At 40.0% G+C, this 15,316-nt stretch overlaps 1 protein-coding gene across 4 annotated transcripts in view; it reads left to right on the top strand.

Annotated features, from left to right (window-relative positions):
• Window positions 1–15,316, top strand: part of LOC111260998 (uncharacterized) — a 144,373-nt gene that overhangs the window by 39,108 nt on the left and 89,949 nt on the right. Inside the window, exons 4-5 of one of the 4 annotated variants that reach the window (XM_086968532.1) lie at window positions 10–131; window positions 2,281–5,058. The exons of 1 other annotated variant lie outside the window; for it this stretch is intronic. In XM_086968532.1, the coding sequence (XP_086824658.1) occupies window positions 2,303–4,300 (1,998 nt within the window). In that variant the 5' untranslated portion in view covers window positions 10–131; window positions 2,281–2,302 and the 3' untranslated portion in view covers window positions 4,301–5,058. Of the gene's footprint in view, window positions 1–9; window positions 5,059–15,316 lie in introns of those variants that run through there. 2 more of the 4 variants (XM_086968531.1, XM_086968530.1) reach the window with 2 other exon arrangements.

The raw sequence follows: 15,316 nt of genomic DNA, 5'->3' as shown, positions 1-15,316 counted from the left end.
TGTTTTAAGGGCGAGAGCGTTCTGTGGTAAGCCTACCACGACAGCTGTGATGACGATCCAGACCTTATTAACTATAACAAAAGTATCAATCGGCAACGATCCCTTCTCACTGGCTTGGCCTCGCTGTATCGGTAGGTATTGTGAGTAAGCGTTGCGCGTAGGTCAATTATACGGGCGAGCCGATAAATAATAACGCGTAGAGATGTTACGTGACGTATAAATTATTACAGACGTACTGTTAAATACTTCCACAAAGAAAAGGGTCCACAACTATACGGAAAAGCCTGTCTCAGCCGAGGCAATACTGAGAGCCAAACGGTCGCCGTGGAGATCAGAGTAAGCAATAGGCATGCAGGTGTGCACACTACGTTAACGGAAAGGAACAAAGCACCAATTGCTTAACGTCGCTTTCAGAGTTTCTCTGTTTCCATAAACGCTGACGCTATTCGCATGGGAATTCTTTACAGAAGTTTCCATCCGCCGCCTCCACCATTATCATGATCACAATTACCCCCGCCTACCCCTATTATCGGCTCATAAGAATTGCCATGGTGCGCGTTGTTGGCGGATAAATACGCAGTGCATACATTATGGATACCGGTGGTGATCAAGAATCTACGTGTCTTTAAACATCACAAATGGACCCGTCGAAGCAGAACGGTGTCTTTACAGCATAGGACTGTGTTATTGTGAAGCGTTTAAAGGTTGCTCGAAACGAAATGCTGCTCCGACTGTCGTATGGACATTTCTGAAAATGCCAACCGTATGAAATGTGTGTGCACGGCCAATTTATAACCGCCGGTTTCTTGATGATCAGAAACGACGACCTCAGAGATGATAGGAAAAGGTCATGCTGTCTAGGCATTTTGTACCCACTTCTTCCTAGACGCTGTGCAGCGTTCCAGAAAAAATTGACTGTTCGAACGATTGTGCTAATGTCAGTATGCCGAGCTCTGATTGAAAGTACTAGAGCTGGTAATAAGTAGAAAATGACCGGAATCGTACCCATATAAGGACTGTTATTTGTTTTGATTAAAACTTGTTACGAATTGATAGGTGAACACTTCAATCGTTCATTGGGAAGCAATTTGGTCATCGTTGTCACAAACTGAAGGGTTCTGTTAGATACGTCGATTTACAATTGCCTACATTAGATGGATTCGTACGGTCTTGTAGATATGTGCGTATCGTTATGACGAGCGTGGTTGATAAAAAAGGAAGAAGAGTACCAATTCAGTATATCATAATTAGCATTGCATCATTCTAATATATTGTCCGTCCAGGGCGATAGTTGTGGCCTTATAAAAGTTACCTATTAGTGTCTACCGACCTCAGATGGTGATTCTGCATGTTTGATAGCTATAGGCGGTCCATGTTCGATTTAGAGGTGTATATTGTTACCGAACACAAACTGCATATCGTAAACTATAGTTTAAGTATAACTTTGTTCTGTTATTGTTGATCCACAACCTCACTTATATATAAGATACTAACGCAGAATATCCATTCCAAAAGCAAGCTGAGTGTCCTCGCTCGCGTCATAAGTATTGCTTTTTCTATGCATGACACTAGGGCAGCAGTCAAAAAGATCTGTTCACCAAACATTTACTTTTAGTGTTCGAGATTGACGATCAGCTACCAATATTAACATCTATTATCTGCTATATATACATTTTTGCATGGAATATACTGTATGGTTAGCCGGATGACGTAAATAAAATTTAACGGAAACTTCACTAGGGCTTGAGCTCATTTTGCAGCGCAGCTGGATTACCTCTTTGAACTTTGACACTGCACCTGATGACCAAACGAGAAGTGTCAATATAAAATAATGTACAACAATAGCCGCTATTATTATTATAATCTGAAGACCTACGCAGCATCGAAAAGACAGTTCACCGTTCGATACACATAATAAAATGCTTATATTTATAAACCTTCTGTGCGCCGAAATTTGAAGTCACCGTTGTAGGTACGATAAAAAAAAATTAGAGACTTCTTACGAGCACGTTCTTACTGCTTTTGCAGTGGCGGTTAGGTTCCTCAGGAAACATTCTGACCGCTCAAAACCTCCTCCGTTTTTCTTACATGTTGCATTAATTAACTATGTCATGATCATAAATAACATTAAGGGAGGTGGTGCTGCAATGGATTTGTTTTCGTCAAAAAATTACTGGACAACCCAACACGTGCCGGCTGTTATTAGCCCCGCTAGCTCTATCTGAACGTAACGTTACTTCGGTCCTGGTTAACGAATTTCATTTGTTTTCTCATTTCCAGTTCGAGATCGCTCCAAACTATCATGCTATCTCAACGCTTTAAGGCACTTCTGGTGCTTTTCAATATTTCGGCCGTATCTATTTTGTTTCATATTAGTAGTATTGTTGATCTACCGGAAGAAACGCTTGTTTTGTTTGCCGTTGGTAACAGTTCCGCTAAAGCAAATAATAAAATCACCTTCGTAGCACGGCCAACGGAAATCGGCGTCAAGAGTTACTTTGAACGTGAAAATGTCAGACGCCGCAAATTGCATCGAGTCATTGATCAACCTATAGAACCTTTTAGTTTAAACACTTCGAAATGCTTCGTGCCCACATTCGACCCATTTGATTCCGCCGTAGCAAACTATTTCGAAAAACCGATAACTGAGTGCCCTGAAGATGCGGTGCCATTGCTATTTACGACGCAGATAGTCCACAATCAAACTTGTCCCGTTCTGAACGACGACATGGTGGTTAAACAGTCGCCGAAACTCGACATTAGCTCATTACAGTGCTCGTACCGGGAGCCTATTCGCGATGAGCATTCCGCTAGACCCGACGTGTCGTTCGATATGTCGATGCCGAAACCATATCGTCTGGGGTCGTGCACGCCAGAAGAATATATCTGGATCTCGTGTAGGGATACCCAGCACGATCGAACGTACGAGCAACCGCTGCTGCTTCCAAAAGCTCGTCCTGATCGCGTGCGTTCGGGCGACAATCAGGTATTTAATGTTTTGGTACTTGGCATAGACGCGTTGTCTCGACTCAATTTTCTACGGCAAATGAGGAAAACGCGCCACTGGCTAGAGAATCGTGTTGGTGTTGTGGAGATGTTCGGCTATAATAAAATTGGCGAAAATTCTGCACCGAATCAGATTCCGATGATAACCGGTGTAAGCTACATTCCCGGGCTCATGGACCGTGCGATCGGAAACTACTTTGACAATCTGACCGAATATATCTGGGACTACTATAAGAAGCAGGGGTTCAGCACGATGTTCTTTGAAGAACAGTGGCAAACGGGCCTCTTTATTCATCCCTCAATGCAGGGCTTTCGTAAAGTACCCACAGACTATTATCCACGGGCGTTGATGCAGCACATCGATAGGAGCGATCTAAAAGAACAGAAAGGGAAAAAGCTTTGCATCGGTGATCAGTTTGCCGAAAGAATCTACCTGCAGTATCTCATTGACTCCCTTCACATAGCGAAACGTAGTAATCCCTTATTTGCGTATGCCTGGTTTTCAGAACTTTCACATGATCACCTTAATGGCGCCCGTCGAGCAGATAACGATTTTTTTCAGTTTTTCGAACGTCTTGAACAAACAGGTCTTCTGAATAATACTGTTATTTTGTTCCTCTCTGACCACGGTTCACGCCTCGAAATGTGGCGAGGTACCACGGTCGGCCGGTACGAAGACATGATGCCTTATTTCTATACTATACTACCGCCAAAGCTAATAGAACTGAGGCCTGATATAATCGACAACCTGGTAGTAAACTCACGCCGCTTGATTACCGTGTATGATATACACGCCACTCTGCGGGAGCTGGCCACATCGTGGGCCATGAACGGCGATACGGAGCAAGGCCACGGTTTGAGCCTTATATCGCGAGAGATTCCTGAGAGCCGAAGTTGCCTTGATGCAGGCATTAATCTTCAGTTTTGTTCATGCTTGCGGGCAGTGCGGATGGCCACTTTTGGACCAGTGGCCAAGAAATTTGCAGACTTTGTTATTCGCACTGCAAACAAGGAGCTGGTCAAAAATAATGTAACGAACCTTTGCCGTACCTGGACATTCCAGCGAATTTATGATGTCTTCGAACTAGAGGACCCCGATAAGCAGTTTCAAATTTACAAGATCCTCTTATACGCACACCCAAAGACGGCGACGTTTGAAGCTTCAGCAAAGTACAAAGATGGCAAGTTTGAGCTGCTCTCAAGAATTGAACGCCTAGATTGGTACAGCTCGAACGCTAATTGTGTTAAGGGCAAAGATTACGCTAAATACTGTTACTGTAAAAACTATAGCTGATTTGCACTAGGGGGTACCGGTTACAAATGACGTATATACAGCCAATAGCTGGCTGTTAAAGGGTAAAAGCAGTCGTTCAAAGATTGCTCTGATACTTAAAAAACGTACTTTTATATCATATTGACTTGAAAAATCATCAAATTTCGTCATGATGATTAACATGTAAAGACCATTGTGGAATAGCTAGCTGGTCGCCGTAGCTGCGAACAAAGACGCTGCAAATCCTTCACAACCGTCGTAGAGACGGGTGGAGATCTGAGTTTCAGCTAGAATTACGTCGCTGATTTTTACCTACTACACGATGAATTTTCTTTATATGGCTCGTTTTTCCACAGCAAAGATACTTTGCACAGGGCAGTGGCGCGTGCGCTAGCGCTAAGAAGATTCAGTGCTATAAAAAGACCACCAGCGGTGGCTTTCATTAAAATGTCAAATAATGTATAAACTAGTTAGAAAAAATGCACATTCTATATACTTTTATGTGTAACGAATTCGTAGCTCATAAACCTAACCCGGGGGTTTTTAGCTGCTGAATTAGCTTGTTATAACCTTAGCAAAGGATAATTGTTTTCAAGATACCAGCTTTATAGCGGTTTTCGTTTGTTTCTACATTATGTTTTATAACTGCGATTCAAGTTATGGGATTAATTAGTTATTTGTTACGTAAGGGCAAACACTTGGTGTACTTCGAAGAGTATGTATCTATACATAAAAACCGAATAAATGGCACTTCGTTTGTTTTATATGCTGCTGTGAAATAGTGCTTTCATTTTAATTGTATTGCAAACCTCATATGGAAATATATGGGGGCCTAATACAGGAATAGTTACAGATTTATTTATTCATATCACATATTTTTTCAAATTCATGTACTTGATAATTTCTCGATGTGGTATTTAACCATTGTAGCCAAAAATAGCCTTTGTTCTAGTTGAACGTTTAATATGGTGCTCGTCTCTAAAATATATCGGCTATTGGAGAAAGATTATGGACCCTTTTAAAACCAGGCCGTTTGCCTGCTTCGAAAACCGATTCCACCACTTTCTAGAACTAAAAGGTAACTTTCTAATCGAACGCTTCTTAAATAATTTTGCTAGTAAAACCTAATAATTTAAAATATCATGCGATGATACAATCCACATGCGCAAGTCGCCTGCATGGAGCTCAACTAATTTTTTCCTGAAAGTTTTTTTTGTCTTTTACAAACTTAACCAGTCTGTAATTGTGTTCTAGGGGGTCCTCCTTAAATAATTTGAAGCTTCATATCGTTGCGTACTTTTTAAAGATATCAGCATGATTTTTTTTAACTAATATTTCCACTCGTAAAATTGACAACCCCAAAACATTCGCAATGTACCAAATAAGAGGATAGAAGAAAAAACTCAATGTTATGAGCCTAGGGGTTCCACGTTGAAGCTACTACCGCTACCAAAATGAAAGGATTTATATATCTATTGTCTCAAATCAGTGAAAATAAAGATTATATCTGTGAATAACGATAACGTAGCCACGACCCAAATTCGCGGTTTGCTTATTGACGGATCCTCTTGACACTATGAGCTTCGGGTCCGATGGAAGGTCGAGGATTAATAGACCTTCCTCCCGCCACTTCGTTTCGCGTTCCATGTTTATCTTATACTTCGAAAACCATATGCAACATCCTTTTACTTACAGTCGAGGCGAAAACGCTATTGTATTTTGACTACGGAGAGCAGAACTTGTTGTTACTCCTGTGAGAGCATCAAACGGTAATGCTCTAATGTCTTTGTTGTTTTTTCGTTAGTAGTTTATCCACCCAACATTTCTTACTAATGCACATTTAGTTCAACGTGATACGATATTTTTGCGCTCTGGATTCCGACTACATTTTGAGGGACGTTGATATCCTAGATTAGATATGTATTCTAGCCAACTCTGTAGTTCCTGTCAGTCCATCTAATTTGAAATAAGGGTAGAACAGGCCCCTCTGTATATATCGATAACTATCTCCCGCATACCGGTGCTGCTCATAGGCGAACTCGCATGTTGTATAATTTCAATATTCAGCTCAGTGATTCCTTACGTGCGGGCAGTAAGCTGCAAGTGGTCCACCCCATCGGCTTGTGTAACTTTCACATATTCGCCCAAAACGCCAGGGAGCGCTATCCTTGCGTGGCAATTAAAACATCTATATGGGTAAGGTCATATGAAGGTGAAATCGGCCTCCAGGAGTCTCCTCCTTAAACCACTTTTGTCGATGAAATAGATAAACCTAGAAGTATATAGATAGCGGGATGATATCTCGACCACATATATAGAGTCTATAGACACTGCTTACTTATACCAGCTGGAATGAAAAGTTTGAGCATAACATTTGTTTAAATCAGCTGTTATGGCTCGATTACCGGCGGGCCGGTCACTCCGTACGGTCAAGGAGCGTTCTTTTTACACAGGACTCTTTTTCAAAATGTAGCTTTTATAGTGGTGAGTGTAGCTCATATAAAATATTATCGCTCTGCTTAAACAATCGGTCACATTATATCGGCAAGGATGTCAACTTATGCTTTGAATGATTGACAACGAATTATCTATTTGTCCAGGATGAGGACTTCAACCAAGGGGCACACTTTCCTCATCCTTAATCTCCATTACTAATTCTTACGCCAGAGCCCAATTACCAACTTTCTATAATTGGAAATTCTCTTCCCGATTCTCCTGAGACGCTCGCATTATTCTACGTTTTTAAAACGTCTACTATTAACGTTTCCCTTCATGATTACCTTGAGCAATCGTTCCTCTTGATTCTATAACTGCCCCCCATTCCTCTCATCTTTCTGTATATTTTCCCGTTAAGCCTCTCCAGCTTCACTGGTAATAAAACACCGTCAAATATTTTCGTTACGAATGGCTACTTGTTTGTTTAGGGTTACCAATAAAGAAAGCTCCATATTCAATTTAATTGTGTAAAATTAGCATCGTCTTGGATATAGTTCGTTTTGGAATCTTCGATCGAATTTTAAGTGATTTTGTATAAAACGGAAAATTAAGTTGTTGTTTACTTCAACGTTGAGCCAATTCGGCATTATTCCTTTCAAACGGAAATGACAAGCCGGATAGACCTTTCTGTTACATTGCCCCTGAAGGCCGACGCCCCATCGACGGTGCTCAGATACCAATCGTAACGCGTAATAGACTAAAATTGATTTTTCGACCATATGATCATTTCACTACACACTTAATACATTGAACACTATTTAATATTATCAAGAATAAATTTAGTAACGGTGAATAGTCTAGGGGTTACTTATCAAGACATTCAGTAATCATTTGAGGCGTATTGTCAATCAAACGCTGCGTATAGCGCTGTGAAAAGCGTATTGCCACCCAGACATCGTCGGACGATACATAAAAGGCTTTCGTGCACAGGGACCCAAGTCTACTTATTCTTGATTTTAAGTTTGTATATATTTATTTTTTTCAGATGTTTCTGACAAACTATCCTGTGGAAATCTGGAATATAGACACCCCAAAAGCACTCTTTAGATCAAATGGCACACATAGGCAAACACAGGGTTCCAAATGTAAGGTTTGCCCGCTCACGTTCAAAATACAGGTTAGATTCACTTATAGTGCTAGTGTAAAGAAATCTAATTAACTATATAATTTATTAAGCGGACACAGACATCGACAATCTCAATTTTAACCAAAACGGACTTAGGTCCTGGTACTGGAAAACTCTTTTCACGAAGGTGCGCATCCCTCGTTTTCTTTCGCTGTTTGGACCCACTATTTAAATCCACTAGTCAATGACTATTGACGGATATCTACGCTTAACGCGCGTCAACTCAACGGTGGCACTGCTACAATGAAAGTCGATTTAACAAAACTGACAGAATTGATTCCTACTGCGCTCGACGTCAGCCCGTAATCCTAGTCCTAGTTGTTTCCTGTCGCATCTAATAGGTACCGGCGACAGAACGCTGTTGGAGTGTCTCCTTCTGTTTTGAACAAGAAAGAGCTTTGTACTTATCTGATCCTAGCACACGTAATGACAACGCAAAAGTCACTAGACTTGACCAGCGATAATACTTTCCAACTAGACTAGACTCGCCGCATTGATACGTACATGACTACTAAGCCTGCAAGCGTAGATCAACACTGAAGATATGAGATGTACAGGTACATTAACATCAACACAACTTTTACAAACGCACTATCTAGCTTCTTCATGTACACCTAGAGGAATTCTCGGCTAGACAGGTAAAAGCCGGCAGTAGTTAAAGTAACGCTGAAAACCGAAAAACTGGCAGGCAAGCAGATGTACGCATCATGGGTAGTGCGGGATGATGGGGCGTGTGTTGCGAACGGGCCTCTTAAGATTTCAGACAATGGAGACCTTCCTCATTATGGATGACATTGCCGCTGCGACGACCGATCGCTTATAAGTTCTTTATAGAAGTCTCCGTCCTTCGTCATTACCATCACAATTATCATATTCCATTGTTAACCGATCATGACGGACGCGGTCGGCGTTGCTGTTGTTGAATAGACCCGCGGCGATTAACCATTTCGATGTTTACATTTATATAGGAATGTAACGTTCACACGAGTTCGAATCGAGAGAATTGGAACTAGTACTGAATGGAAAAGGGGCAACTGACTATGAGCGTTCGATCATAGTCAGTTGCCCTTTTTCCATACGATCAGAACTGAATGAGGTCGTTGTAAATTGTCATGACGAATTGATAGATAGACGTTATGACCGCGCTCGAGGGCAGCTGTGACAGTTCGCTCGTCCTAGTTGAGAGGAGTTTGTTGCTTAGTTATATTTAGTTTATATAAACGACCGTGAAAACATGATGTGAGGTGAAAGAACAAAGCAGGAATCGGTCACTAGCCAGTCATTCTTGGCGGTCTTGTTCATCCAATATAACCACTATTTATTGCAATTATATTATCAATTCGGAACCTAGACTATTTGCTCGTCATTTCCAAAATATTCCGTCTCTACTTCGTAAATAACTTTCTGACAGTAACCGTGCCTCAAGCAACGTTGCTAGTTATAAACTTGCTAAAGTGTCGCTTAGGTGCACCGAATTTCGGGCCGATAGCAGGCCAAAAAAATGGGCGATGTCAGCGTAGCCCATTACGGAGGCAGCGCTACGCTTTGTACAAACTCTACAATCGAAGACTCTCTATCGCCATTTATCAGTCACCGATAAGTTCAATGAAATCAAAACATTGTCGGGTATGACTTCACCGATATTTTACCAGGTACTGAACTGCTCAATTACCCTCCCTGCAGGATTATTCGAGAAAATAACTTGGATATGTATATTGAGTTATATACGACGTGAAATCTCTCGTTAAATCATCTCGTGTCCATTTTGGTTTTACATATATGGATCACAGTGGATTTTTGCTTGATTAATAATATCTAAAGGTCTAGCCGCCATAGTAAAAGGTACCAACATTGCATACATATATACACACTACCAGTCGTCAACAAAATGTTATCATTCAAGGTCTAAAGGTAGATCCCGTCACCTCATTAGAGATTTTCTCCGTACGCAATTCTTTGCCGTTTTTTTTTTGTGTTTCTGTGTAGAAGAAAATAAAGCGTGCCGCATTGCCATGAATTAGCTAGACTAGTAAATTATATGAGATTGTGTAATGTCAATTATACTTTCTCGTGAGAGAATAAGTGGCTTGGCCATGATCAACCGCGTTAACTATAGCGGAACATGGTGTCATTGCGTCCTTTTCGATTTAAGCCCGAAAATCTGATACCATATCAACGACGAATGATGCCCATCTACTGGGACAATCACCCGTTCTCTTAATGACGCGATCAAAATGGCTGATTAAGGAGTAATCAATAGTTAAGAATGATTTATCACACCTTGAATCATCGGAAATAATACGAAAAATTGTAGAAAATACTCATTAAAAAATGACATTTTTTATAGGTTTGTCTGCAACGAGTTTGTAGTTTATAAAATGAAGCCGGAGGTTTTAGACCGCCTAATCAACTCGTTTTAAAACTATTAAGGGAAATTTACTAGAAAGTATATACTGTAGAAATCGGCCTAATTATAGAAACTAGGGTATTTTTTACGTTTTGTGTTTGTTTCTCTGTTTCGTAGTACAGCTAAAGTTGATACTTTAACGAATGAATCTATTTCTCAGTAAAATCATGCGTTTGTTCACCTTCACTTCAAATTCACTTTCAACACCCTTTTCACAACACAACAATTTCAACACATTTTTCGTGGCTAAGAAGCTATTGATGTAACGATCAAAGCAAATCGAATAAGTGGTTTTATGCGTCGTGGTGAAATGATTCCGTGTTTCTATTTAAATCATTGACTGATAACGCAATTTTTAGGCGACAATTTAATGAAAAACGAAGGACCGCATCATATAAGCGAGTTCCTTGAGACGGTATTTTATCAAGAGCCTTTTTATATAAGAAAAGTCTCGAGTTCAAAATCGAACCTTTAGTATGGTATTTGTATCCGAAATACACCGGTCAGTTCGGAGAGACTGTGACCGTCCTTTGATCGGGCCTATCGCTTACCTAGAAAAGCAACTCCCTTACTTTTTGAAACTAATCAAGTTACATCAACAAACAATTATTATTTCAACAAGTTACCTCATAAAACTTAGTGATTTAAACTGAAAATGGTTCTCATTTTTTTTTTTAGATTTCCTCTTATTAACTAACTTAATTTCCTCTAAATATGTCAGCGGCTCGTTCGCCTTAGCGTTTGCTTAGAGCCTGTTATTAGCCGTATTCTAAAAATTCTCATGAGATCACAATGATCATAACAGATTAACGTAGACTTTTACGTCATTTCAACTAAACGCTCAACGACCCGATAGCAACGATTGAATCAAGCTTTCGAGAAAACCAATCATAGGCACATCACTTACCATGGCATTTCCATTTGTAAAATTAACACTCCAAAACATTGGTAATGAACAAAAATATTTTTATATCATTACCTCGGAGATTTTAAGCTGAAACTAAGTTCTTCGAAGCATGATGTCAGTTAAGTTGTTTACTATGTAGAATTGTTTGTTGTGTAAAACAAATACCTGCTTCACACGCTTCCCTATACCACGTTATGCGACCCATTATTTTTCCCTTGATTCGGGTAGTACGTGACTTAGCCCCACCTTGAACGAGATAAACACGCATATTACAGGTTGTTGTTGCTTCAAACCTGGCTATCTAACAACATTCAAGATAGACGTTAGACTAAATGACGAACGTGTAAATATGTGATAGATAGACCTAGAAAGACACTAAACTCTGTCTTGATCAGACTGCGAGTCGGCATGAGCCTGCCTAACGTAGATGTAGCAACTTGGCATTCGTATCGGCGGCAGCATTTGGGTGAGGCCCAGCACTGGTTGGGTTTATTGTAAACAAGATTAGCACGCCTAAAGCTATATTTTCTGTATTACATGGAATGACAATGATCAATCATTAGAAGTCCATTCAGATGTCCTCGTTGTTAGCAGGTCAATGGAGCAGGTGGGCGTTTCAGTCGCATGTAAACGGGCTCTTCTCACTTGGGCTGAACGAAAGGTTTGACGCAGAGGACTATCTGCAAGCTAGCATAAGCTTCATAGAAATTTACTAGAATTTTTTTTCAACCTAGATGACTTTCAGGCTAATTAAAGCCAATTAACATCTGTGGCCATACAAACTCTAAGCAATATGCAGTTACTTCTGCAACTACTTGTTTTAAAGGTTCAAAAATAATACTAGCCTATTTATAAGACTACGTAAACGTAGGGAAGCTTCGACGGTCAAGCGTGAAGACTTTGTGCTTATTACGTTGCTTTGTAAAGCGCCGTCAGATCAGAATCGGATCAGTCAAGCACACATCTCTCACTGCGCTTTCACTACATAACAATAAACTGTAATTATACGTCCTCGTTAAAGGCTAATTCTTGCATGATAGTCTAGTTTAAGCATTTAACGAAGATAGATATCGTATTTTTTATTATTTTTGGCCCTTTTGGGAGCAAAAATCGACGAGGGGCATCGATGACAATATATCCTGGATTTGGATCACATAGATTTTTATATCCAGATGTCTCAAAATAGATGGACAGCCATGACACTAACGGCTAGTTTCTTGTCACCGTAAAGCGCTAGTTTTAATTTGCCCGTATCGTCTTCGAACAGTGGTTTAAAAATGTTTGAACTATTGTTGAAACGCATTACCTTACTTCGTATAGCAGATACCAACGTTCCGGAGTAACGTGTCGCCCATCGTTCTGACTAGCAAATATATATATATATATATATAGCATTTTTTGGTAATGAACTTTTCTTCCTTAGTAAAGGAAAGCAATTGCCTTTAGTGAACTACCTTAGACGCCTAGACAAGGTATAAAAGAAATTCGTCACAGAAAATGTTTGTGATTCAAAATACACATTGTTCTGAGGTCGTGTAATGTACTATCGTCTTAAAGTCTTAAATTTATACGGGTAACACTTAAAATAGTAACATTGAATCGTTCTAAGGTTCCGCACCTGCAAACAAAGTCCACCAGTAGATCCAACAGTCCAAGAACCAACAGTAGATGCTTATTGAAAGGCCCCGTAAACCAGGTCGTCTATTTCTGCTGAACGTCGTTTACTGTATAAAAGGTGTCCTTTCAAATGTCAGACTCTCTCCAACTCCCAGATTATGTTAATAATATAGCTATGACACACAAATGTTTGAATCTGAAAGAAAACCATGCGCAAAAAGACCGTTACGGTTCACGTTGGGGCATCGTGTCCGCACTCGGTCGCTTAATATGTCATCTCACGTTATTTCCGTTGCGATAAATAAAGCTGTGTACAGCTTCAGTTCAGAGCGACTGAAAAAGCGGTTAGCTGTTACTGAAAAGATTTTACACTTGATTTACAGTTACCTTGCTCATAGTCACAACAATGTTCTAGATCTGTTCAAGAGAACCTAGCCTTCTAATCTGAGAAATTCTTAATCCGTGTACAGACGATCTATTTGGTGCTTGCTTACAACACGAGCGTGTTAGCGGACTTATCTCATTTAAATAAATCTTCTTCCTTTCGAAGGTCACAGCTGGGGCTTAGCCTATGATACATAGAACTCCGACTGTTTTCGAAATACCGACTGCAATTTTCGGCTGAGTTTTTACTGTAGGCCCATCTTACCGTTGTAGAAATTCAGTTGGTCGCATCGGAAGCCGCTATCGTCTTTGCCCTTCGAAATTCCCTGTACGGTGCGCAGCTAATTATTTTGGCAAATCATAATAAACCTCTACGTACTAGAAACGAATCGTCTACGATTGGTAGAAGTACGCTGGAATCTATTGCATCAGGCAATTTTTTACTTACCGTGGGAGCTAGGCCGCACGTTGCATACAATGCTGACCACAGACCAACAATTTCGCTTCGACCCAATGGTCTTTCGAACGGACGTCATCTCGACGTGCTAAAGGGAAATCGTGGATTCACCTATTTTTAACATAATTCGAGAGTTCTAGTCGCACTTTCAGATGATTTGTCACCCTTCTATATTGCATAACTGTACACGATGTAAATAGCGATATCAACGAAATTTCGAGTAACAGAAATTACGAGCTTACCATACTATAGGTTTATTTCGTGAAATACAGGTCCTGTGATCTTGGCTAAATAAATTTATCATTGCCACGAATTTGCTCTGAATATTGCGCGCATATAGAAGCATCCAGAGGCTTATTGCAGAACTATTTAGCATATTCACATATCGTGATGGAACTCACGTTGAGTTGCCCTTACATACTTCAAGTCATTAGGACGTCCCTACCTCAAACTGCATTTGGGACGTAAACATAAATCGACATAATTCTCTATAGTCCTAAAAGAAAAGAGCACAGATAACGCGATTACGATGAAATTTTCCGAAGAGAATAATCCAGGTTCCGCTACAAATTTGAAACTGTTTCCCTTTGCATTTTTTCACCGATAAAGCCTTTCAGATTTCCGTGTGAGTTCGTTGTTCTTTTTTACGCGGTCAATTTTTCTGCGTCACTTCTGTGTCAACCGCATCAGCTAGATAGATGTTTGATAGCGTCCTGCAACGCGGGGCTCGAACCGACGGTAATTGGCCCTCCGGTTCTTTTATTTGCTAAGGCAATGGCCGATACAGTTTCGGCACGTCAAAGCCGCGTTGAGCCCGAACAGAAACAGTCGACGAGTAAAAAAAGACGGGAGCTCTAGTGTCGCTAATTACAACAACATCCATATTTCACTAGAACTGATGAATAGATACAATTTCATTAACTATACGTGTTTCGAATGGGATAAATATTACATTCAATGCTTTGTTCTTGGAAAACGTCTCGTTCTTCAAATTTAATTCAAATCTCTTGACATGACTGAACGTAACGTCAATACTGTTTGAGGGCTTAGAATAATATATAACCATATACGTACGCTTTATTTCGAAAAGCATATGCTTTATTTCGAAAAGCATACGCTATAGTTAGCCTGCTGAGAATTAAAGTTATGTCCTAGATTAGATTAGGAGCGTAGCTTTTCCAATATTCTGGTCGATTTCAAAATTTCAATTTCCGAGTTTATTTGCTTTTTATCTGCTTTGCGATTTATATCTCCAACTTAGGACAACTATATCTCGGTGTATTTTCTTATCAAAATAGACAATAGACAAACCCCCTGAAATTCGAAGAGAGCGTGAATTTGACGTAAAGAATAAACGAACAACGATACGCTGGCAGCATGCTTTAAAATTTTTCTAAGTAATAGATGGGCTCAAAACGGGCTCGAATCGGCGAGATACTAAAGTTGTCATCTGATGATGAGGTACTCCATCTAGTGCACGTTTAAACAAGAAAAAACTTATAGCATTTCGTATTTAGTTTAATGTATGCATCAGTAGCAATGCATTTTGAAATAGAACACATAAAAATGATATTCTGCCAGTGTAGTTGAACTTATTTATATAAACTGCTCAACAGTTCAGAACCTAATATTTGTTGCTGATG

This window comes from Varroa jacobsoni, unplaced genomic scaffold (assembly GCF_002532875.2).
Source record: "Varroa jacobsoni isolate VJ856 unplaced genomic scaffold, vjacob_1.0 scaffold_505, whole genome shotgun sequence".
Taxonomy (NCBI): Eukaryota; Metazoa; Arthropoda; class Arachnida; order Mesostigmata; family Varroidae; genus Varroa; species Varroa jacobsoni.
The sequence above is the reverse complement of the archived record's forward strand: the minus strand, read 5'-3'. Positions and strand labels throughout refer to the sequence as shown.